Source organism: Hipposideros armiger, unplaced genomic scaffold (assembly GCF_001890085.2).
Source record: "Hipposideros armiger isolate ML-2016 unplaced genomic scaffold, ASM189008v1 scaffold_439, whole genome shotgun sequence".
Lineage (NCBI taxonomy): Eukaryota > Metazoa > Chordata > Mammalia > Chiroptera > Hipposideridae > Hipposideros > Hipposideros armiger.
Window position 1 is genome coordinate 1,190,104 of NW_017731789.1, and position 25,801 is coordinate 1,215,904.

General features: G+C 36.7%; 1 protein-coding gene across 9 annotated transcripts in view; it reads left to right on the forward strand.

Moving 5' to 3' along the window:
* The first annotated feature begins 3,340 nt into the window (after positions 1 to 3,340).
* Positions 3,341 to 25,801, forward strand: part of LOC109394833 (alpha-fetoprotein-like) — a 36,076-nt gene continuing 13,615 nt past the window's right edge. Inside the window, exons 1-12 of one of the 9 annotated variants that reach the window (XM_019665336.1) lie at positions 3,475 to 3,496; positions 4,060 to 4,185; positions 4,611 to 4,662; positions 4,821 to 4,962; positions 6,647 to 6,858; positions 8,671 to 8,803; positions 11,644 to 11,741; positions 12,746 to 12,875; positions 17,402 to 17,616; positions 19,082 to 19,214; positions 20,874 to 20,971; positions 23,630 to 23,768. In XM_019665336.1, coding sequence (XP_019520881.1) covers positions 4,122 to 4,185; positions 4,611 to 4,662; positions 4,821 to 4,962; positions 6,647 to 6,858; positions 8,671 to 8,803; positions 11,644 to 11,741; positions 12,746 to 12,875; positions 17,402 to 17,616; positions 19,082 to 19,214; positions 20,874 to 20,971; positions 23,630 to 23,768 — 1,416 coding nt within the window. In that variant the 5' untranslated portion in view covers positions 3,475 to 3,496; positions 4,060 to 4,121. Of the gene's footprint in view, positions 4,663 to 4,796; positions 4,963 to 6,646; positions 6,859 to 8,670; positions 8,804 to 11,643; positions 11,742 to 12,745; positions 12,876 to 17,401; positions 17,617 to 19,081; positions 19,215 to 20,873; positions 20,972 to 23,629; positions 23,769 to 25,801 lie in introns of all 9 variants that reach the window. The other 8 variants (XR_002126518.1, XM_019665341.1, XM_019665339.1 and 5 more) reach the window with 8 other exon arrangements.

Sequence of the window (25,801 nt, forward strand, 5' to 3'; positions counted from 1 at the left end):
ACAGTCTTTGGGATTCTCATTCATTTATTCAACAAACACATATTAGATTCCTACTGTGTGTGTCAGACATTGTGGATACAATTGTGAGCCAATTAGACACGGCTCTTGTGTCTGAGCAGGGGACAAGAACAATAAGCCAGTAATCATGTACAATGTCATAGGTGCAGAAATGGAAAGAGGCTCCTGCTGTGAGTGCACATTGCACAGGCACTTAGTGTAAGCTAAAGGTGCAGGGTGAGAAGGCAGTGGGGCACTTCAAACTCCTTCTGCCATTAACTTGCTGTATGTTCCCTACAGTCTAAATCCTTCTTTGTTTAGGGTGGAAAAATGATCTCCATATCACAAAGTCTTTAGAGAACTGTATTAAATAACTATACGATAAAGTACCCAATACAAAGGCTAACAGAAAATAGATATTGAATTCATGAAGCTACTTTGTCCTTTTACCATTTTTCCAAACACTCTCGTTTACTAATGAGAGTAACAAGGAAGACAGTTTTTCTCAAATAGCGGATAATAAGTTCAGCAAACAGAAGTGAAATAGCGCACATTTAGCTAATCCTATTTGGTACCTAATAGTGGATTCTGCTATGTGTTCAATGCTGTGCTAAGAGCATCAGATATGAAACTAGAGCCCCAGGAACCTGTTGCCATCACAAGACTATTATAACAGGGGAAACTGACATACAATTCTCTACTGATGTGCCAGAGAATACACTAATAAAAAGCAGATAACCACTGCAATATGAACGAGAAGAGAAATGGTTTATTCAAAACACATATTTTGCATGGAGAAGACAGAATTTAAAATGAAGGCAAGTCACACATACTCTGTATTGCTCAGACAAAGCTCACACCAATGAATAGAACATACCTAGACTTGATGCGGGAAGATTTTTCTAGTACTAGAGATGCTTGTAAATGTGATGATCAAGGCGCTCTAATGAGTGCGAAGACTGCACGTACATGAGCAAGTCACTATCCAGGTTTTAGGTGGGTTCTAAGGATCCAGTCCTGGGTTTTCTAAGGTTCCTTTGAACTCTGTTTCTATGACTTGGACAAGAATTAGGTTTGTTGGACAAATAATATTTATAAAAAATCATCAGTGTGTCTTATACTTGTATACCATCCTTTTTTTTTTTCTTAAAGTTCGGTGTGAAAATACTATTCTCTTAGAGAACAAATTCTGTGCTGTCTTTTGAATCTTATCACAAAACCATTCCCTTGCTTTAACTTGAATAATCCCCAGTACTTGTCTTTCCTTGTATTTAAAATTCCACCATTAGTCACTATTAGAGGACTTAACATCTGTTTACATTTTCAAGAGTCTCTTACTCTGAGAGGACGGTTCCCATGGGAAGTTAATTTTGTCCATTTTTTTAAAAAATAAAGGAATTAGTTTAGCACACATACAACAGTTTTTGTTTTTCCTTAAATGCCAACTCCAATCAATTAATAGTGGCTGTCCTGTGGCACTGTGCTGTGAATGATTCTAAGGCTGAGCATTGGTTCGGACAGAACGAGTGCAGTAAGCAATTAATAATGTCTGCAATGGGTGACAGTCTGGCAGCATTCATCCAAAAGATTTGCCATCCCTAGAGTAATAAGTCCATTGCTGATAGTTTCCAGAGGCTTAGAGTAAGATCTCAAGAGAATGACTCTGAAGAGATATTAAACATTAGGACTGTTTAGAGGACCCTGAAAAGGATAATAAAACCTGCCAAAGATAATCGTTGATCCAGTTGGCTTTCTATCACACAGGGCCATCAATATTCTTTACCGTAAACCAATGTGTTCCAAATCTAAATAATAAAAGACTTTTGTTGCTATTTTTTAGGCAAATATCTCTTTCTCACTTGTGTTATTTCTTTGCCTAAGAGACCAGAAATGAGAATATGAATCAAACAATGGACTACCAGCCTTAGAGATTATCTGGTCCAAACTCGCCACCAATAAATGTAGCAACTGATGACAGGAATGGTTAAAGCAGAACCCAGTGATGTCCCATTTCCAAAAAAACGTTGGAATTTACATTTGTCTCAGAATTTTTGTTTAATCAGTAATTATCCCTTTCCTGTCCTAGACCCAAGAACTAGATGACGATAGCTGAGGCATGTTGGGACCTCAGCTTTTTGTTTTGTTTTGGTTTAATTAAAGTTTATTGGAGTGACAATGGTTAGTAAAGTTACATAGGTTTCAAGTGTACAGTTCTGTAATACATCATCTATACATCACATTGTGTGTTCACCACCCAGTGTCCTCAGCTTTTTTTTTTCAAAGATTTTATTGGGGAGTTGGGGGTGGGGAACAGCGCTGGGGAATCGGGGGAAGGGGAACAGACAAGTTGCTGTCCTTTTGTTCTTCAGTGTAGTTGTGGAGGATGTTGCTTCACTGGCCCAAGTTGGCACCATCATTGCGCTCTTCCCGGGCGAGGCAGATCAGTCTCCGGCTTCTGGACGGCCACTCACTGCGGCTGCTGGCCGCTCAAGCTGGCTGCTGGCCCGCTCAAGCTGGCTGCTGGCTACATACGGTAGCTTGTGGCAGCCCACTGCAGCAGGGGACTGCAGCCTACGCCGTCGCCAGCGACCCACGGCAGCCCAGCTCCAGGTCGAGCAGTTGTTCAGCATCTTAGCTGTAGAGGGCAGTGTCACTGGCCCTTATATGTGGGATCCGAACCGGGGCCCTCTGGCATCCCAAGCCAGTTCTTAACCAACGCACCACTTGGCCGGCCCTGTCCTCAGCTTTTAATACTAGCTCTTGGATGGTGTGGGCACTGAAGTCAGACAAACCTGAATTTCTACCTGTGAGTTCATGAGTAAATTATATGACCCTGAGTCTTAATTCCCTATTCAAAAAGTAAAAATATTGTTATTATATAGTTATATAAAGTGCCAAAGTCACAGTAAGCACTCAGTAAATTAGATCCTATTCCCTTGGGTTTGTTCCAGAGGCCTATGCTCCCCACTCTCTTTAGGGCCTTGAAAATGTGACTAGTGCTGGAGCTGGGGCCTTAGCCATTTATTTGAATGTGGGGTAGTACATATTTACCTTCTCCCCTGCCACGTTAGAACTTTGTAAATGAAATTTTCCCAGAAAGAACTTTTCCTGGAAATGAGATAGTTACCAAAAGTGTTTATTGATTGCTTAATCACAAAGCCTAAATGGTGTAATCTTGAAAAAACAAGTACATTCACTCATTTTAAAATCCAGTTATTCTTTAATGAAAGGCTATGCATCAGCAATATTTCTTCATTGTCATGAATTTCTTCAATTTGATCAGGCTCTTAGTGTCCTGGAAAAAATATTCAGCAGAAAAAGCTTAATTATTAATAGTAATCACTTGAAAAAATTATAAAAGGATTCTTTAATTCTCTCAAATGATAGGCCACCTTCTATAAAGGTTCATTTGAAATAATGAAGACTGTCAGACTCATATCTTTTCTTTTCTTCAGCTACATTAAATGTCAAACTCTTCAGAGAACTTTACTAGATACAGGTAGGGAATCCCATTTATAATCTATACACCCAGGAGTAAGGCACAACTACTAAAATGCATATGGGGAGACTTATCTTAGTGCTCTCATTCTCAGTAGATCATTGAAAATTGCTGGAAATTAACTTATAGGATGAATGTAAAAAGAGAGCTAATATATTGAGGTAACACCCAGGAAGACCTCATTTTAGCGTTACTTCCACTCTAAGTGAGAGAATGAAACATTTCAAACTTGTATTTGAAATTGGATAAATGATTTTAGATAAAAGTAACAGTGTTTATAGTAGCAGGAATAATATTAAAGCTACATTATTCAGTATTTATTATTATGAGCCAGGTATTGTGCTCCGTGCTTCACACATATGATTTCATTTAATTCTAACAACAACTCATTGTAGTAGAACATTTTTATAGATATAGAAACAGAAATGCTCAGAGCTTAAGTTATTTTCCCAAGAACTACATTAAGTATCAGAGCTAGAAATTGAACTCAGAATAACTGTCTCCAAAGCCTTTCCTTGTGTTAATACAGCAAGTAATAATGGTTTCTTTATTTTAATAAGTAGGTGCTAAGTTCTTTAGAAGTTATTAGTATAAGAAGGAAAACATTGTTTTCAACAGAGAACATATGTATGTGTGTGTCCTGGTGGAAGTGATGAAGAAGATGAAGATGATGAGTAAACCCAAGATATGTGAGATACTGCTTTTGCCAAAATAAGTCTGTCAAAATGTTAATGTTTACACTTTGGTTCCCAAAGCTAAACTCTAATTTTCTTACTATTTCTTGGGTGTGCTATAATTCTAATGTAAAAAGGTAAATAACAAAATCATGAAGTTTAATTAGTTCAGAAGTGTCAGCACAAGTACATGTAACTTATTTGTATGCCAATGATAGATTTCAACTATACAATATTTTTAAATAGAAATGCGTCATTCACAGAATACATTTTAAATACCAGCGAAGATATATTCTGGTACTTTGCTCTAATTTACTATGATAACCAAAAATAGATCTTGAAATTTATGAGTGAATAAATATAGATTCAGAATTGTAAAGGGGGATTTCAATTTGGAAAATTTCTTCTTATGCATATAAAAATCTCATTTTTCCCCCCAGCCATGCAACACACTAGTAGCCAGAATTATCTGGAGGAGAATTTAAGAAGCATGTGAGTTTTATTATCAACATTTTTTTTTCTGGTCTGAAATTTGAAATCATATTAATCATTTAGGGGGAAGGGGAGTGGGGCAGTAATATAACAAAGAAAGATGAAGGAAAATAATTTGATTCTATCTTTAACAGTGAGATAGTGTTTTGTTGATTTAGCATTAGCACTATGGTTGCTCAGTTTCTTCAGAAATTGACTTATGAAGAAGTACAAACCACAGTTAATGAGTTGTTAGATTTTGCAGAGAAGTGCAAGAGCCTCAACCTACATGAGTCACCTTCAGAATGCTCTTACCAGTTGGTAAGTGAATCAAGTTCTGCCTTTCTCTCTCTCTCTCTCCCCTAAATTACCATCAAAAGATGTTGTTATGAGGGCGGCTAGTTGAATAATTAGGTAGGGGATTGTAAAGCAACAATACGTACTTGGTTCACACTCAAGACAGAATCTTTGTAGGCTTGTAAACCTACAGTTTATCAGTTCATCTCTGGGAGATCAGACTCTGGGAACCAAACACTCAAAAGAATGAATCAGAACCTAGAATGTCAATTTGTTAACTTAAGTTGATTTCCCTGCCTCTGTCACTAAAGTACTATTGTCTGAATCCTCATATAAACGTTCCTGGGAAATTAAAATAATTTTAAAAAGTTTCTTAAAGGATATGAAAAAGAAAAAAGAAGTGCATATTATTATAGGCTCTTTTTCCCAGTTAGTAGATAATCTTGGGCATTACTATCGTCTCTTATAAAGTACATCTATCTTGTGATTAGCAAATTCTTGATAAACACTAACATATTCTTACCATCTCTCTCTCTCTCTCTCTCTCTCTCTCTCTCTCTCTCTCTCTCTCTCTCTCTCTCTCCTGGGGGTGCCAAAAAATGTACATGCATTTTAAGAAAGGAAAACTGTATTAAAATCACGCTGATGGTAACCACTTTGAGCACCTCTTGTAACTGCAGAAGTCAAATATGACTTGTATTCATCTTTTGTTTTTGGTATATATTGAGTATTACAATTTTAATACAGTTTTTTCTTTCTTAAAATGTTTAATGTTTATACTTTTTTTGGCACCCTCTGCATGCATGTGTGCGTGTGTGTGTGTGTGTGTGTGTGTGTGTGTGTGTGTGTATAGATATATAAAATATAATCTTTGTAGGCTTGTAAACCTATATAAATTATTCTCATGCCAAACAATTTAAAATACAAATGAGTAGTTTTCTTCTTTATTTATAGATTTTTTTTTAATCTTCTTGGGGCTAAAACCTATTTATCTTTTGTTAAACTCTAGACTCTAAATAGACATAGAAGAATTATCAGTCTTATTAGAAACACATTTTAAATGAAGCACTTCTGCCAGGGGCTAGTCTCACTTAATTTTATAGTGATTTCTTCCTATTTTCATTTCAAAAGATGAAGGTTTTATGCCCTTATCCCCCAAATCTGAAAATACGTTATTTAAGGTTTACAGCATCCCATACATTTGCTGCCACCCACAGTTAGTTGAAAACTGACTGAATTATTACATTTCCATTTGAGTATTTGGTACTAAGTACACATTGCTTCAGAGTTTAGTTTTTAAAATAAGTTTCCATGGAGACCAAACTAAAAACAATTAGGAATCAAGGTGAGTACAGCACCATCTACTTCTTGGTAGATAGTTCTCATTAAAAATGCCTTGATTTCTTTAGGCCCTGGATATTCTGGCTTATGTTTGTATTAATACCTATCAAATGTATGAAAATGAAACAATTATATAGGAAAGGAGAGAATGATAAATTCTATTTGGTCAATGCCCAGCATGTGGGAATTTAGACTTAAAAACCTTAAAGGCTTTTGCTCAAAAGGGCTATGTCTGGGGATTATTGGTTACAAGGTGTAGCATCATGTACTCAGGTGTCTTTCTAAAAATAATAATTCTTTACCTTTCCTGTGGTTAGGAATGTAGACCACACAGGTGTTCCCTTGAAATTATTATTTCCTCCTACAGATGACTACCTTCCTAGAGCATATTTGTAATAACCAAGGAATGGTTGACAAACATGTGTTTTCTGACTGTTGCAATATAAATAACACTGCAAGACACAAGTGCTTCCTATTATACAAAAAAGATGATGCAGGTCACAGCGATATATTTCAAATTCCAAATCCTGAGCAGATCTGTGAGACAGACAAAGAGAATCAAGCATCAGTGAAAGAGAGGTAAGTCATTTCTCCTTACCATTGTCTTTGAAGAAAAGTGTTTTCCAATTTTGAAGTCAGGTCTTTTTTTAACATAAGAGCCTCTAAGAACACAATGCTTTATTATATGGAATTAAATTGAAAATTAAGCTACAGTATATTTTTCTCCTTCAGAATTATAATTTTGGTCTTAGTGAATTGAATAGGGCACGATTATGTTTGTGCCACGAAACATTATAAATGACTAGGACCTGTAAAGGACCCATCTCCTTAAGGATTACATTGGTCAGACCAGGATCAAATGATATTGAAAGGTATAGTCAAGTTGGCAAAGCATAATAAGCAGCGATGACGGGGGAGAGAGAGCAGGAAATAGCTCAGACAGGGAGCTGGCATTTGGGATAGTCATTAAGGGATAGTAAGGAGGGTATAGGATAGGCATGGAAATAATCTGTCATTGGGAACCTAGAGATAAGTAAAAATTGTAGATTGGGCAGAGGTGAGTTTTCTACTGAAGAGCTCTGATTCTACGATTCCCACCTGGAGTGAATAGCAGTATGGCCAATGGGTAGGCAGGCTTATATTTTGGTTTCCTACTTAGCATAGGACAAGTCTACCTTTTGAGAGTGAGGTGCTAGCAAAAGGCTGGGGTTTAGAAGCAGGACATCAATACCTAGAAAAGTAGAAATGATAAGAGAAATACAAGGCTTCAATTCTTAAGGAATGCAGTTCTGGCCGTCTTGTCAACACAGGCTCAGATGCAGAATAAGGTGAATATTTGATTGTTGTATCTAGAGTGTAAGGAGCATGGTAGAGATTTGATCTCAGATTTTAGACACAAAACTGTAGACCAGGGTTACTTGATGCTGAATAACGTAAATTCCTTTAATTCACCCACAGAAGGCCAGAATTGCCCCAGAGATTACCAAACCTTCAAGAAACAATTAAGTGGTCCCAGCCACTTAGGGAGAAAGGACTAAGGGATGGGGGATTGGGCAAGTTCCAACTTGTCTGACATTAGGGGCAACCAAATGAGAACCAAAATATGAGCTTAGCTGCATATTTACTGTAGTGCTATCCACTGTAGATGAGAATTATAGAATCAGATTTGGGCTGAACAGAGATTAAAAAGTCTAACCAAAACTCAGGCAGTGAATCTAATCTCTTCTTGAACATTTACAATGAAGTCAGTAATTAAGGAATTATTTTACACACTAATTTTAACTTATGTGCATACAACCATAAATATTTAAGAGGAAAATAAATTTCTACCTACTTGCCACATAGTTTATAAGCCAAGAACTTTAATAATTCTCAAGTAAGGAAACAGTAACTTATAACACAGCTAGAGAAAAAGTCAGCTATTTTGGACTTAATCAAAAGATAACATCATCATTGACATTGTCTAGAAAGAACTTTGTGATGATCTTGAGAGATTTCTCTTTGCCCACCAATGGCTTTTACATTTAGTTCCCCAAAACCTGCTGTGCAATTCTGCATTTACAAAAACTCAGTTTAGATTATTGAACTTTCTACCTTCTACTACTTATAGAAAAATGAAAAGTTTTGATTACTGACTTTATTTCCCCACTGACCCAGAAGCTATAGTTGGTCACTTCATGGGCACGCAGCGAATGTCTGACTCACCTCACAGTGACCTAGCCAGCATGAACATTTGATGCATTTAAGTATAGTGATGTCTCATCTCTTTCAACATGATATTCTAGAAGTTTCGGGTCAACAAAACTAAATGAATCCTAAGTTTTTAAGAAACAGTATCAGCACATGTTCTTGAATTTTGAATTATACAACTTTGTATTTGTCAAATTACAGGTACATTTATGAAACTTCGAGAAAGCATCCATTCTTGTATGGACCCACTATTTTGACCATGTCTGCTTGCTATGAAACAGCTATTCAGTCATGTTGCCAGCAAGAAAATAACACTGAATGCCTCCAGATAAAGGTAAAATACTCATTTGTCACGCGTTACGTAGAGCCTTGCTAGGCGAAGTGTGGACGGTGGACCAGAAACATGTGCATCGCTTGGTAACTTGTTAGAAATGCAGAATCTAAGCTCTTCTCCAGACCTACTGAACAAAGCTCATAAACAAGATACCCAGGCAATGTGTAGTCATTAGAATTATAGAAGCATGAGCTAGCATAGATATGACTTCATTATAAATACTTAATATTTCAGTTACTATTGCTACACAGCAAAACACCCCCAAATTTAATGACTCAAGACAATAATTATTTTATTATCTCTCATGTTTTGTGTGGGTCAGGAATTTAGGAAGAGCTCATTCGGGCAGTTCTGGCTTATGGTCTTTCAGGTGGTTATAGTCAGACAGTGCTTGAATCTGAAACTGGGGGGCTGAAGCACTTGGGGGCTTAACTCAGGGCCTCTCCATGTGGTCACACTGCCTTGACTAGTTTGGGCTTCCTCACAGCATGACAGCCTCAGAGCAGTTGGACTGCTTACATATGGTCAAAGTCTTCAAGAATAAGTATTCTAATGGATGAACAGAAGTTGTATGGCCTTTTATGACACAGCCTCAGAAGTTACTTCTGCCATACTCCATTGGTTGAATCAGCATAAAGCCTTACCATTTTGAAGGGGAATATATATGTATGCATGTGTGTGTGTGTGCATATATATATTTATCAATATATATATTTATATATTGATTGGGGAGATTGTCAAAGTCCCATTGTAAGAAGAGCATGGGATATAAGATGTTGTAGCCATCTTTGAAAAATATAGTCTGCCACGCTTAATTTTAACTATGTGGCCTTTTCTCCTTCATTGAATAGAAGTAAATCAGTGATTAGTTCCATGATAAAACTACTTTTATGCATGCTCACTTAAGTTTCTAAATATCAACATAAAATAATATCTTTACTGGAGTGGAGCACCAGATGGATTTTCCAAAGGTGGTGTTGAAATGAGTAGTAGTTTGATCATCATTTGGATGAATCCCTGAAAGCTAAATGCAATGTACACTTCTTCCTTGCTGTTTACTTTGCTCTTCTCAGTGATAATTTATCTCATATTCTTCTAACCCCCTATTTCTCTTTTACCCTAAACCTATTTCTCCTATTGAGCTCCTCATCATCTATTTTCCTTGTGTAAGAAATTAAATAATGTATCTAAAGAGTTCCTGGCATATGCAAGTACTCAATAACTGTAGCTATTATTCTTTCTATCTATCTATCTATCTATCATCTATCTATCTATCTATCTATCTATCTATCTATCATCTTACCTCCCTCTCTATTCTTCCCTTGGTGAACTCCAATTTCTTCTGAAGCCAATTCTGAACTCTTAAGCAGTATAGTCATTTTTTTTTTTGGTTTCACATTAATTAAAAACCAAAAACAAGTGATCATGCAGACTTATGTTTCATTACCTAAAATTTCTGAAGAATGAGCTTTTCATTAAGATGAGTTTTGTAGGTAACTTGGTATTTACTAATTTAAGTTACAAAGTTTTCTTAACCTTAACCCTCTTTAGTGGAAATTTTTCCTTAACGTATAACATACCCCTATGCTGTTAAGCGTAAGCAGATGCTTTTAACTTAGCTAAGAGTTCTTTCCTCTTCTACTTCACTTTGTGATGTTTAGTCTTGCCGCTTCTAGGATGTCTGTTCCTAGTAGTTTTGGCTCCATCCTCAGAAAAAATTACATAACCAATTAAGCAAAAATTATGGTTATGACCAGACACCATTTTATCAGTTAAGTCCTCAGATACTACTTTATGAAGTAAATAAGCTTGCCTGTATTTGATTACAAATGAGTATAATACAACAAAATAAGGATAGAAATACATATATTTATAATTAATTATAAAATATAATTATGACTATTATGTCAGTTTTGTGGTTCGAATATTTCCTTTAAATACATTGTTCTTAAAAATAGCATTGTAAGGTATAGTTACCTAAAGTAAAAATACTATATAGTTAATATAATGTTTTAAGTGAAAATATAGAACTCTTCTAAAATTCTAAAATATTACTTATATTTCTACCACACAGAGATGCTAATTTTAGTATATTTCCTTTCATTTATTTTTCCATTTACAGATTTTGTTTTGTACGTTGTTGTGATCACACTGAATACAGAGTTTTAATTAGAAATTTAAACATACCTATTTTTTATGAGAAGTGTACATCTTTTCAAAGATAATGTGCCATAATTTATTTAACCATCATTCTGCTGTTGAGTCATTTTATTTGTCTCCAAAGTTTTGCTATCATAACAAAACATGTATGTTTTGCTTTTTTCATAATTATGGTTTTATTTATTCAGAAAAGTTTAGTTGTAATAGGTTCAAAGGTAAAAATCCTGAGTTAAAGAATATGATCATATTTTTGGCAGGGGTAATTCACTGACATATACTGCAAAACTGGAGCATATATTATATAAAAGCAGTAGAAGACATGTCCAAGGTGATAGTTAGAAACTTGAATAAAACAAAAATTCAATTGTAATACATATTAAATGTATTTTAGTGGCCCTTTGGACCTTTGTTTTCTCACTTTCTTGTTCTCATTTATGTTCCAAATGTTTGACCACTGGAAAAGTGATCTCTAGGGAAGTGAAAAGTTACTATATAACAAAACAAAACCAAACAAACTACATTATGCTTTTGCATTTGGCCTCTTTTAAATAAGACACTAAAAACTTTCTAATTTTGAGGAGAGACACATTTTTTTACTTTTCTCTCATCTTTACTAGTGATGAAATTAACTTTTTCTGTTGCTATCATATTTCTTTGATGCATTGTTTTTCTAATTACAGCTAGAACCCATCAGAAAATACATTAGAGAAATATCTTTGAGGCATCATCATTTATGTGAAATTGGAATTAAATTCAACCACAAAGTAGCAAAATCAGTGTAAGTTGCCTATTTACATTTGTGGACTTAGTTGCTGTTGGATCACCACCCCTTTTGATTAAAACCATTTGAAAAATCATTTATCTTCTCGTTTAATAATCTCTCAGTACAAACTTGGTTCCTTTCTCGACACATATGCTACTTGCCTGTTCAATAGGGCACAGAGGGCCGCACATGACATCGCACAATCCTCATCTCCACCCATTAACTCCTGCCTCAATTTCTTCCATCTGCTCAAGTTCCTTAGTCTCTTCCTCAGTGCACAAAAGATTCTATACATTCAGAAGCAGACACTTCATTGTTCTGCATGGTAGAGGCTGGAGGACCAAAGGTATTCTTTTCTTTTGGAAGATAGGAAAGATTTTGGCTGCAATGTTATTCAGAACACACAAAAAAACACTCGTGTTTTTTGGGGATGGAGGAGTGCAGGATGGGAGGAGAATCTGATGTTACTCAATGTACCTCTTTCCTGGCCCAGGTTGTGTTTCTGTCCAACTTGACCCCAGAAGTCATGCATCTTTCTTGTATGACTTCCCCAATTTAGGACAACACTGGGCTGCCTGAAAGTTCAGTTCTCCTTATAAGGCATGCCCATTTCCCCTATTTCCAGAGAAATTTCAGGATGTTGCTCAGTTGTCAATACAGGAAAGGGAGACCCAAGACTCCTAGAATTATTGTCTTTATAATGAACTTTACTTGGAAAGTCAAGTCAGATAAATGTTCAAATTACCTCTCTAAGCAACTGAGCTTCTTTAAGCAAAAATTTAAATGATTAAATTGACTACGTTTTCCACAATTGTGACTTGAATCGTGTTTGTTGTGACTTAGATCATAGATGGCCCTGGGTGCTAACACTGAAGAAATAGAAAGCGTTTATAATTCTCTCTTCACCCTCCATTTGCATGTATGTTGCTATTCTTTTGGTTACTCAGTGAACTAGAACTAGTTTTATAACGGATCAAATTCAAAACACTGTTTGAAATGTTCTTATTTTTTTATTTCAGGGAATTGGTTCTGTTGACTAAAAAACAACTTAAAGCTAACTTTTCTGAAATTGCCCAATTGGCTGTTGATACCAAAAACCTGCATCAGACTTGTTGTGAAGGAAATGCAGTAGCATGTGTGTTTGGCCGGGTAAGATCCTCTCTTCTGAAAACTCAGTTCAGCCTTTAAAACAATTTTTAAATAATACGTATGATATCGGGCGGGGGGGCAGTGGATGGAGGGAGGGGGTTGTTACTTTGTGAGGGGTGAAAAGGATAACTATTGCATTGTTTTGTACACCTGAAACTACTACTACTACTACTAATAATAATAATAATAATAATAAAAAGGTGGCAGTGGTATAGAATGAATCTAAAAAAGCCATTATCATTTATCAGGCTTTGGTATGCAGTTAGGCTAACTTCTAAAAAATGAATTAGAATTTTTTCCTTTTTGAATTTTCTGAAATAAATATTATTAAGACTTAACCTGTTTTGAGAAGGTTTGAAAGAACTTGTCTGTGAAGCAAGCAGGGATTGATTAGAAACTGGTTTGACAGCTTTTCCATTTCTTTTGCTATGGATTTATTTTCACATTTTTCAATCTGTCCTCATTATTCATGAATTCTGTACTTGTGAATTCACCAAAATTTATTTATAACTCCAAAATCTATACTCACAGAACTTTCGTGGTCATTGTGCATGTGCAAAGCTCTGGAAAATGTGTCTCTTGATACGTGTAGTTTCAGCTGAGATGGAACCAGTTTGATACTCTGCCTTCTTTTAGTTTTCATATCGTAGATAAGTGTTCTTATTGCAGTCTAGTTAGTGACATGTTTTCCTCATTTTTGTGCTTTTTGTTGGTGATTGAGCTGCTCAAAATGGCCCCAAGGGTGGTGCTGAAGTGCTGTCTAGCGTTCTAAGCACAAGACCATGATGTGCGTTACGGAGAAAATACGTGTGTTAGATAAGCTTTGTTCATGCATGAGTAATGGTGCTGGAGGCTGTGAGTTCAATATGAATGAATCACCAATGTATATTAAATAAGGGGTCATTAAACAGAAAGATACATAAAACACGGTTATATTTTGATTTGTTATTCATGAAAATGTGGCCAGAGGCTTGCAAGAACCTAACCCTGTATCTCCCCTAGGGTTGATGCTTCAGTATTCATGGATTCAGTGTTTATGTAACTACTGTGAATAATGAGAATGTACCTATTTTTTGTCAAGGGTTTAAATATGCATTTTCCATTAAAGTCTTCTTCATCAGCATTTTCTCATTTAGGAATATAGGGATCTACATGATAATTATTTTATAATTAAAAACATCAGTTATGTAATTACACCTCTTTTTTCCATGTGTTTGTATTTTCTCCTTTAATTAATTAGCCTTATGAAGGGACTATTTAATTTCTTGGTCTTTTCCAACACAAAGTTCTTGGACTTGTTTATCAGTTTTAGTCTGTTTCTGCTTTTAACTTCATTAATTCTCTCAAGTTTATTTAGTTGCTTTGATCTCAGTTGTTTGATGGACTTCTTAGTTTTGGTGGACTTCTTAGTTTCTTTATACTCATTCTTTTTACATAAAATAACTGTTAATATTTATTTCATTTGGACTATCATTTCTCTTATATACTATATTCCACTGTTTATTTTTATATTGATTTAATTCTCTTTTTTTAAATGCGAGTTTATTGGGGTGACAATTGTTAGTAAAGTTACATAGATTTCAGGTGTACAATTCTGTAATACATCATGTATGTATCACATTGTATATTCAGTTTTGATTAGAGTATTTCTCCTAATGCTTTCAGGAATGGGGTATGGATTGTATACATTTGAATTGTGTGTCCTAGAAAGTCTTCTATTTTTATAGTGCTCATTATATCATAGCATAATGCTACAAAACATCACACCAACTCATAAAGCAAATATGCTTCTAACAGATTTTGATTTTTTTTTTAAAGATTTTTATTGGGGAATTGGGGGGATGGGAACAGAGCTGGGGAATTGGGGAGGGGGAACAGACAAGTTGCTGTCGTTTTTTGTTCTTCAGTCTAGTTGTGGAGGACGTTGCTTCANAAAGATTTTTATTGGGGAATTGGGGGATGGGAACAGTGCTGGGAATTGGGGGAAGGGGAACAGACACGTTGCTCTCCTTTTGGTCTTCAGTCTAGTTGTCGAGGACGTTGCTTCACTGGCCCAAGTTGGCACCATCATTGCGCTCTTCCCGGACAAGGCAGTTCAGTCGCCAGCTTCTGGACGGCCGCGCACTGCGGCTGCTGGCCGCTCACGCTGGCTGCTGGCTACACACGGTAGCCCATGGCAACCCACTGCCACAGGGGCGGCAGTGTCACTGGCCCTCATATGTGGGATCTGAACCGGGGCCCTCTGGCGTCCCAAGCCAGTTCTTAACCATTGCGCCACTCGGCCTGCCCCAGATTTTGATTTTTGATATTAAGTGATATAAAGTAATATAAGCAGTCTATTGTATCAGTATAATCCAATTTTACATGTAAGATTCTCTCTTTCTCTGACTTTATGGCCTTATTGGACTAATTTAGGGTTGTATAATAACTGCTATAGTACTAGCTTTTAAAAAATGTTTTCTGTGTGTCAGGCACTAATTCTAAGCATTTTACATTTATTTAACAAACATTATTTTAGTACTGAGCCAGGCTCCTTTCTTTGTTCTCAACAAATATTAACTCATTAATTCCTACAACCTTAGGAAGTAAGTGTTATTTTATCCTCATTTTAAAGATTAAGAAATCAAGGCACAAAGAGGTAAAGTAGCTTGCTTAGGTCACATAACGAGGAAGTACCAAAGTCAGGATTAGAACTCAGAAAGTCTGAGTACAGAGCTACAGCTGTCAACTGCTGTAGTAGTTTCTTTTTCCAATGATGCCTGCAAAGGTGCTGTATGGAGGACAGTAGATGGTAGGAGACGTGTTTCTTCTACTGGAATGCAAGTTTTCTTGCAGTTTCTTTCATCAGTTTTCTGCCCCTCTTCTACTACTCTTTGAAAATCGGTATTCCCCATAGATCTGATCTTGGCCTTTTCCTTTTTTATTTTACACATAAAATCAGAACTGGATAGCCATCCAGCAAGGATTCACTCCCCTCTTCCATAGTCTAGATTAGTTGCTGGGCCATGAACTACATTTTCCGTTTGTCTCGCAACTAGGTGGGGCCACCTGACTGAATTCTGATCAGAAGTGATTTATGCCATTTTTAAGCCTGGTCCATAAAAATCTCCTGGTTCAAAAATGCCCAATCTGAAGGCAATGTTAGAAGCTACCGGTTGAGGATGATAGAGGCTCTGTGAGCCTGGTTCCTAGAACTACTGCCTAGAGGCACTACTCCTCCCCTCTCAGTAGGACTTTATTGAGAAAGAAACAACCCTGGTTCTATTAAGCCACTGAGTGCATGCTAGTTAACTAATGCACACACTCTTACCAGTCTCAACCTAACCCGGTAATGTAGCTTCAACTTACCACTCAGATCTATATCTTCTGCCTATTCTTCTCTCACGAGTCCTTAATCTACAATACCAACTGCTTAGAGGAAATCTCCATGGAGATGTCTAATAGACACCTTAAATCATCTTCACTCTATATCCCCACATTGAATTCATGGGTTTCCCTTGTTAGCCATCCTCTTCAAACGTGCTCTTTTCTCTTGAATATCGATTTCAGTAAATTGTGCTACCATCAACCCACTGCCATATATCATTCTAGATTCTTCATCCTCATCTCACTGCCTGCCTCCAATATAATTACAGTTATTTAAAAATCTTGTCCGTTCTGTCTTTCAGTAGCTCTTAAGTATGCTCAGTCACTCATTTGGTTCAAGCCTCATCATTTCGCAACTACATTTTCTCAATAACCTCCAAATATCTTATACATTATTCCATAAATATGTCATGTTCTCTCACCTCTAAGATTCTTTACATATAAAGATGAATAATTCTAGAATGTTCTTCCTCTTCATTTGTTTCCAATTAACTTCTATTTGTCCTTCAAGACTCAAAATTTTCAAGATCTTTGATCTTCATCTGGCCTGGATTGCAAATCACTCTTTTTTCTTCCAAAGCATCATGCACTTCTCTTACAACTTCTATTACAATGCATTAGTATTATTGTTTAATTATTTGACTCTCCAACTAGACTGTGAGTTCCTTAAGTATAGAGACTAACTTATTCATACACACACACAATTATTTGTGTGCATGTATGCGTATTTATGTATAAGTAAATATGTTAAACATGTAAGTATAATGTAATACTATAGTAATAAAATAGTAATGTATATAGTAAATGACAGAAACAAATGTTTCATAACTGAGATTCTAAAACAATAATAGCAATAGCAAGACAATAAAACTATTTGTATTTTGTTGGGCTAAACATGGAAACAATAATATGGTCTGTCTCCCTTTAAAGTTTTTTAAGAGATGTTAAAAGTGCTTGTGACTTTTGAGTAAGTAAGGTCAAAAGGAGAAGGTTTTTATATTAGAATGAATCATTAGAAATGACGTTTCTTGTCTCTCAGTTTGCCAAGGATAAAGCAATATAAGAAGCCAAGTTTTTTCTGGTCTTCTACTAATAACAATACAAATAAATAAGTTCAGGATGAAGTCATCAAAATAACTGTTCCCTTTTATGTTTTATAGAGTCAGCTTATGAACGATATCTGCTCTAAACAGACTATCCTATCCAGCAAGATCATTCCATGCTGTGCACTGCCAGTGCCATTCCGAGGGGAATGCATTATTAATTCAGAAAATGATGATAAACCTGACCTTTCATCCCTGCCACTGAGCAGGTTTACAGAAGACCGATTTGTATGCAAACAATTCACTGACAAGCAAGATGATTTCCTCCAAGAGTAATATAGATTTTTGTAAAACCTTAATAATGGAATGTTATGTTTATGGATTATTGGAATATTGTATCAAGTTGTAAACTTAAATGATGACAGAGGTTAGCCAATGATGCAAATGAGTGACTGAATGGGAGCTGTGACCAAGAGGAGATGTTTTGTGGAGTCCATTATTGGCAGCTACTATGTAGCTCCTGCCACTTGTTGCCATATTGGGACAGTAGGTCTACTGCATTTTGAGAGAAGCTGGAAGTGTTTGGAGTTTTAAATGTTGATAACTAACACAGGGATTTTAAAAAATGCAATTGAGGTCAAATGTTTGCAAGCTTTGCTCTAAGGGACGTAGAGTCATCTCTAAGTAAGAGCTTCAGATTAGTATACCCGGTCAGCTCTTCTTTCTAATTAATTTAATACCTACTACCAAAGCCATGGGGTGGCATTTAAAGATTAGAGAGACAGAGTATTAATATCTCTGTAGTCCATTCAGAAGTGCGTATTAATTTGTGCATAAGACAAACTGATTTTAACAGGTAATGCTCAGACAATATTGCTGTGTGATTGAAATATTTCCAAAGTCACTTTGTGAAACATTATTTGGAGCAACTACATTCCAACAAAGCGTATGATTTGAGGGTTTTTTTTTAAAGTTCTTTATAGAATGACTGTAGCTATATTTCTGAAATTTCATTTGATACTGGCTTATAAAAGTACATGTCACTTCCTGTCCCCACTTATTCCTAAACTTGCATTTGATACTGAAAAAATTGATAGGCACAACTTGCTAGTGAAAACTGCATTGGACTGAATTAGGAGAGCTGAGTTCCAGTCTAGCTTTGTCATGCATAAGCTTTGGAATGCGGGTCATGCCACTTAATTTCCCCAGGCTTTTGTGTTTCAACTGTAAACTGAGGTGGTTGGACAGGATCACTCTTAAAGTGCCTCCTGTGATTCTATGGTTCCTTTGAAAATATTCTAGAGTCCAGGTTTTTCATTCTTGTAACTCAGAAGAATTGCGGGTTGTGCATGGACTATTCATGGAAAAGAGGGGAAGATGGTGATTTAATACCTAGCCAGCACTTGCTTTCAAAAGAATTGTAATACTTATAAAATCTAGCCTCAAATATCATTGAGAAAAATGTAATTTCACCCAAACACTTGAAATTAATTTCTAGCGAAAGTAAGTAGAGATCCTGAGCGAGGAACTATCAGCTAATCTAGATATTTTAGGTTCAAGTTTTGGATCTGCCACTCACTACTGTGTGACTTTGGAAACATCACGGAATTTTATTGATTTTGGTTCCTTATGTCAAAATGGAGTCAATAAAACCTCCTTGCCAGCCCCCCAAGGTTTCCAAATGTCTTAAGATCAGTACAAATATTGAATTAATGTCATAATTATAATTGGCTTTTGAAAACCTCATGGCCTTTAAATTTTACTGTTTACTTTCTAATATGTTTCATATGGCTACAGGTTCCTTTATGAATATTCAAGAAGACATCCAGAGCTGGCACTTCCAGTAATTTTAAGAGTGGTTACAGTATATCAAAATTTATTGGGAAAATGCTGTAAATTAGAAGACCCTCTGGAATGCTATAGCCATGGGGTAAATGTCTTTTTAGTTTTTAACCTTTTATACATAAGTGATTACAAACACAGGAAAAATCACAGTGCTATTAGTGCCATACTTTAGTGAGATGATTATGCACGTTCTTGCTAATTGCAAGCTCTGCACAAAAAATATAATTTCTATCTAAAACAAAGGCCACAGCATCCTACTGTAGCAACTCTTTCTGCAAGTCACTGTCTTATAGATTCTATGCTTCTTGGAAAATTCTCTGTGCATCTCCCCTTTAAAGGGAAAGTCGGCTTGGCATAATAGCAGGTAGCATGAAAGCACAGCTTATTAGGGTATGGAAAGGTCAACTATTTCCACCAAGCAGTCCTGGAAACTCTCCCTGTTTCAGGCCAGAAATAGTATTGTTCCCAGGCAGCAGCTCCTGTTATGCATTTGACATGAAAAAAGCAGGAAACCTTACAAAAGTGACCAGATCATCAGTAATTCAGGGATTACCAGGAGACAGGCAGTTCTGGCTTTTGTTATTCTAAGCAATGGTTTACATATTTACAGGCCGGAGGGGATGGGGGAGGGGTTGGGAATGGAGCATGAAGGCATCTCTTGTCCTGTCTGGGCTCCAGCATCTTGGTGTTCCCAAGAGAAGGATAAATGAAGGTGATTCAGTCTCCTGCAGGCTAGCACCCTTTAATAGCATCACCAGCAGACCTCCGCAATAATCATTATGTTAATATTATAGTAACTTCCAGGAGCATGGGTGTTTGCACTCAACAAAGCAACTTTGCAACCAGTGTCCCATTTGATTCTCATAACAGTCTAGTAACATAGGTAATGCCAGAATTACTAACAACATTTTATAGGTGAGAGTAATGATTTCAGAAGGTTCAAATAACTTGCCCAATGTCACACAGGCAGAAAAGACAAGAGTAAGGGTTAAATCCAGGCAAATAGTTTGCAAGTCTGGTAAAATTTTTACTATAACAAATATTGCTTATTAGGATTGGGTGGACTGGATTTGGTGATCCCACTGAAGAGCTCAGCCTGCAAGGCTACTTGTGCCTTTCCACTTGAATTTATTTGCATGGTACAAGAACTCTGAATTTGCAGTTAGATCTGAGAATTCCATTTGATTCACTTTAATGTGTGTTTGTGGAGCTTTACTATATTCAAAACTGGTACATGTTTTTATTAAACCATGACTTCCTAATACATATTCCTAATCTATATTCCTATACCTATTTCTTTATCTCTATATTTGCAGTTTCTGTAAAAAGGCTATATTATTTAAAATAACCAATAAACACACACACACACACACACACACACACACACACACACACACACACACACACTGACCAATCAAACTTAGGCCATAAACTACCTTTAATGATCTTTTTTTTGGCTTGATGAGTGATTTGCCTTAGGCTTATAAAATATACCATTTAACCACAAATGAGTTTTTATCACGGGAAACTGAATCAATGTCGCTGTCCCATTTGTTTCTCCACAAAGTACATAGCCATTCCTGTTTTAACAAAATGTGTTTTTTCAAGATTTGTTAACTCACTAAGTAAATAAAGCCCTGGGTTTAGGAAAACATTTACATTTAATGATTGCAGAAGATGGTTTTGCAATCTTACTCAAGATATACTGTTGCAATGATAAACACTAATTATCTTTATTTTCCAGAGAGAGATGTTTCAAAGAGTGGTTCTTGAAAGCCATGAGCGTGTTAAAAATCACTGTGATTTGCATGAAAAATTAGGAGATAATAACTTCCATGACAGGTATGCTGGTAAGATACTGTCCAGATTTATACTTGTTTAGTGAGTTTTTGTTAACTCCTGATGCTGAGAGTTGCTGAGTCTCCATCTAATCTTAAAAGTCTCAGAGGTCAAGGTGAAAGCCAGTTCTGAATTAACCTAGTATCTTGGTCTTGATAAGATAGTGTCCACATGACTATAGGTGTGTTTACACTGCTTTCCAGGCCATTTTCCAGGTTTCAGTTAATGCCCAGAGGTTAGAGAGGCAGCTAGCTCTGGCTGCCTTACTGCTGTTTCACAGGGGCACACTCCCTCACACCTGGGCATTTAGTTTGGGGCTTTGCCTGCAAGTTTAAGTCAGAGCTGCAACCGAGATCTAATGTAGGGTCCCTTTGTCTGTTTCAAATCAGGTCCACATAGTAAATTTAGTATTTTCACCACTGAGAATAGAGGTAGATACCTTAACTCAGTTACCTTAGTCATTTGTCAGAGGAAACACGCACAACTCCTGTGTGCAGAGAGACTGGCAAATCCCAATGTATTTCAAAAATTAATATATCAAAAAACAAAAGCCAATTTTTAGGAATCTTTAGAATCATTCTGCAATCGTCTATTTAGAAGCAGACATTGAGGAAAAGTTTAGTTTGTTATAATGTCCCGTATTATTGAGCTTAAATTACATGTCCAGATTGATGGAACCAGAAAAAGAATTCTTGCTTCAGAGAGAACATTTGACTTATTACTTTTTTTTAATGCTGTGTTCAGCTGCTAAGGTCTAGTTTAAATATTAGATCTGTGGTTCTTGGACTTCAGAATTACCTGGAGGATTTGTTAAAATATGGACCCACCCCTAGAGTTTCTCAGATGGAGCCTGAGAATTCACACTTCTAACAAGTTCCCAGGGGTGCTGATACTGCTGGTCCAGGAATCACAATTTGAGAACCACTGGATTAGATTGACTGTTTCATTGGATGCTATAGCTAAATTCTTCCCCCAACTCCATTATAATATAAATGCAAGAATTGATTCTGGTTTTTCTTTTTGTTGTCCTCAAATCCAGATCTGTAGTCTTTCTCTTTAAAATCTCTCTCCATATCCCTCAATTAACACCACTATTCTCCTAGTTCACCATCTCTCACCTGGATTACTGGAATAGCTTTCAAACTGTTTCTTCCCTCACATTGCCTCTTGCCCACCACCAATCCATTCTTTATATATCAATCATAATTAGGTTTAAAACAATGTAAATTTGATTCTGTGACTAAACATCTGTCCTTTTCCACTCTCCAATCCCCAATCTCCCCCAACCAAGAAAACAAAATCACATTTAGTGACTTCCCAAATGCTCCCTTCCCACATTCCCCCCGCCTCTAACTGGGTCATTTTTAGTTATTGACAGCTCTCAGCTCACATGTAGTTTCCTCTAGGAGGCCTGCCTGATTTCCCTGGGATGGGATTTGATGTCTTTGTATGTGCACCTAAGGCACTTTTGTATTCCTCTTACTTTTCCAAGGGTACTTGTCTATCTCCTCCACTAGGGTGTGAGCCCCATGACAGTAGGGACTGTTTCCTGATCATTGTTGTAAACCCAAATCCTACACATAAAAGCTTTAATGGCTTATGCATATATTTATTTCGGAAGCGGTTTTCTTGAGTATGATTTTGTAGCCATCCCAATCAGCTATCACAGTTAAACTTGATAAGTAGAAAAAAAAATGGATTAGGTGAGGTAAATTTTTTATAGGTTATTTTTCCCTAAAGACAATAATTTCTAAAGTCTTCAGAGTCTGACAAGACTAAGTTATTACAATTGTTTTTCCTTTTATTAAATTAAAGTTTATTGGGGTGACAATTGTTAGCAAACTTACATAGATTTCAGGTGAACAATTCTGTAATACATCATCTATGTATCACATTGTGTGTTCACTACCCAGAGTCAGGTGTCTTTCCATCACCATATATTTGACCCCATTTACCCTAATCTACCATCCCCCTACTCCCTTGCCCTCTGGTAACCACTAAACTATTGTCTGTATCTATGAGTTTTGTTTCTTCATTTGTTTTTCTTGTTCTTTTGTTGTTTTCAATTTTATAGCACACATATCAGTGAAATCATATGATTCTCTACTTTTTCTGTCTGACTTATTTCTCTTACATCCATAAAACTGTATTTCTAAAGTATTAGCATGAACAAGTTAAAAACTGTTATGAATATTCACATGTCTTTATACTGAATAGGAAAGAGGTTGACACTTTTCCAAATGTCCCCAATTGAAAGCAAAAGGAATTTATACAGCTGAATCTTCCCAGTAAGCAGAAACAGAAAAAGTAATAGGATTTTACTAAATACTAGTGTGATTAGGGGCACAGTATTAATCTTCCACATTAACAAGGTCACATGAAAACAAGAGAGAAAACACCCAAAGTTTCATTGTTTGTGTTTCTTTGAAGAACCCTTCTCTAGGCAGCATAGTTAACATTGCAATGTGTGAGGTTGGAAGAGAATGCCAGGTATATTGAACAAGGCCATTGGTGAAGGACTGAAGGACTAGAATTAAACTCAGTTTAATGCCTTGTTCATCCTAAATCCCAGATAATGTCAGACTTTGAGGAAAACTTTGTCGAAGTCTTCATTTTAGGCACATAATCATTTCCAGGAGTAAGAGGAAATTATTCTTTCAGGCTCATGGTCCTTTATACTAAGAAAGCCCCACAGCTATCTGCTCAAGAGTTGATTATGTTCACGAAGAGCATGGCAGCTGCTGCCACAAGATGTTGCCCTCTGAGTGATGACCAACAGTTTGTCTGCATGGAAGATGCGGTAAGCACAACTGTGACTTCATGTTTGCCTGTTCTTGCAGTTCTAATTTCCAATCCCCAGCAATCAGTCTCTTGTCAGTGGACACATCTCTGAACTGTCAGTGGAGCCTCATCATTTTGTCCTTAGGAGAGATTCTTTCAAGTCAGCTCATGCCAACTGTCTTTGATTAGCAACAGGGGAAGGAAGCGTCTGACCTAACTCTGGGGACATCAGATGCCACAGGCCTTTTCCTGGATCATGCCTCAGAGTCTATTTCTTGGATTTTCAAGTCAACAAAAGTGATTTTGCCAGCAATTTAAAGATAATGCTGGCTTTAGACTAGCCCATTCTAATCAAATGTATAGGGAAAACACCCAGTCTTCCTTCTGTGCTTCTCCTTTACTCTCATAGTACTACCACACTCACACTCCTAACACCAGATGTGTGCGGGTTTTCTCCACACCAAGCGATTCTCTGCAACACCAGCTGAGTGTCCTACAATTATACTCAGTCATGACACTATCTTCCTGGAGATATCATCAGATCCCAGAGGTTAAGGACCCAGTTCTACAAGACTGCATCCACCCCCTTCAGATGCCAATTGCAAGTCCAGGTTGTTACCTGTGCTTCTGACCAATTGGCTATGCATCAGAGGTTCCCACAACCCCCTTCTAGGATTTGATTAATTTGCTAGACTGACTCACAGAATTCAGAGGAACACTTACTTATGTGTACCAGTTTATTAAAGGATATGATAGAGGATACAGGTGAACAGCCAGATGAAGAGATACATAGAGCGAGGTCTGAGAGGCTTCTGAGTTGCAAGAGGTTCTGTTCCTGTGGATTTGGAGGGCATCACCCCCACCCCGCCCCCAGTATGCAGATGTGTTCACCAAAACTGAAAGCTCTCCAAATCCCATAGTATTGGGATTTTAGGGAGGCTTCCTTACGTAGACATGATGAGTTTTTAACTCCATTTCCAGTCACTCTTCCCTCTCTGGAACATTGAGGGATAAGGCTAAAAATTCCGAACTTCTGGTTGGTTTTCTGGTGACCAGCCCCAATCCAGGAGCCCACCCAGAGTCATCCTATTAAAAAAAAAGATGCTCCTACTGCTCTTATAAAATTTATAGGGGTTTCAGGAGCCCTTTGTTGAGAACTGGGGTCTAAGGCCAACTATTTTCAGTCATCTCACATCAAACTCACAAGTATTAAATTTGTTAGACAGAACACCAGTATGTTCATTTACAGTGAACAATGTCTTTCTAATGGCAGGAATAATTGGGCCTAATTAAGCGACACTTATTCCTGAATCAAAATACTTGGGAAGTTGTATTAGAATATAGATATATGTGTAAATGGAATCAGAGGAAGGGTAAGGATGGTCTTGAGTGATATTTCTTTCAGGCTTTAGTGAAAAATGATAAATGATTCCTTCCTCACATGGAGAACATCTCTCTGGAATCTGGATGCTCAGGTCTCTAGGTCTCAAGTGGTATTATTTTAACACCACTTAATTCTTGCTTGGTGACATCTTTCTCCACCTTATGTCCTTGGTAGAGCATCTCCTGTATGCAAAGTTACTCTTTCTTCTGGTAAAATATAATCATTTGGGTTGCAGATTAAAAAAAAATTATTATCTAGCCCTGCCTTCCTTTTATTTTATTATAAAATTTTATTATCTAGTCATGCTTTCCTTGGAGAACTCTTTCAATTAGACTTATATTTTCCTAAAGCCTTATTTTTAAGTGACCCTTTGGTTACCTTCAAAATGGATTAACTCATACAGTAAATGTAGATGTCTACTGGTTTTAATTACTTCATTCACAAATACGTAAATGATGGCAAATGTGGGTGTCAATTATACTCAGAGAGTCATACAGGCTGGCTTGTAGGCAGCATTAGGATAAGTATCAGAAACACTGGGAGAAAGACAAGGTGACAGTTCTAGAAGAGGACAAGAAAATAAAGGAGTTAGCTGAAATAGGATCTAAGAATGTTTTTCAGCATTCATTTTTTTTTTTTTAGCTGAGTCATCCTGCCACCTGTTGGCA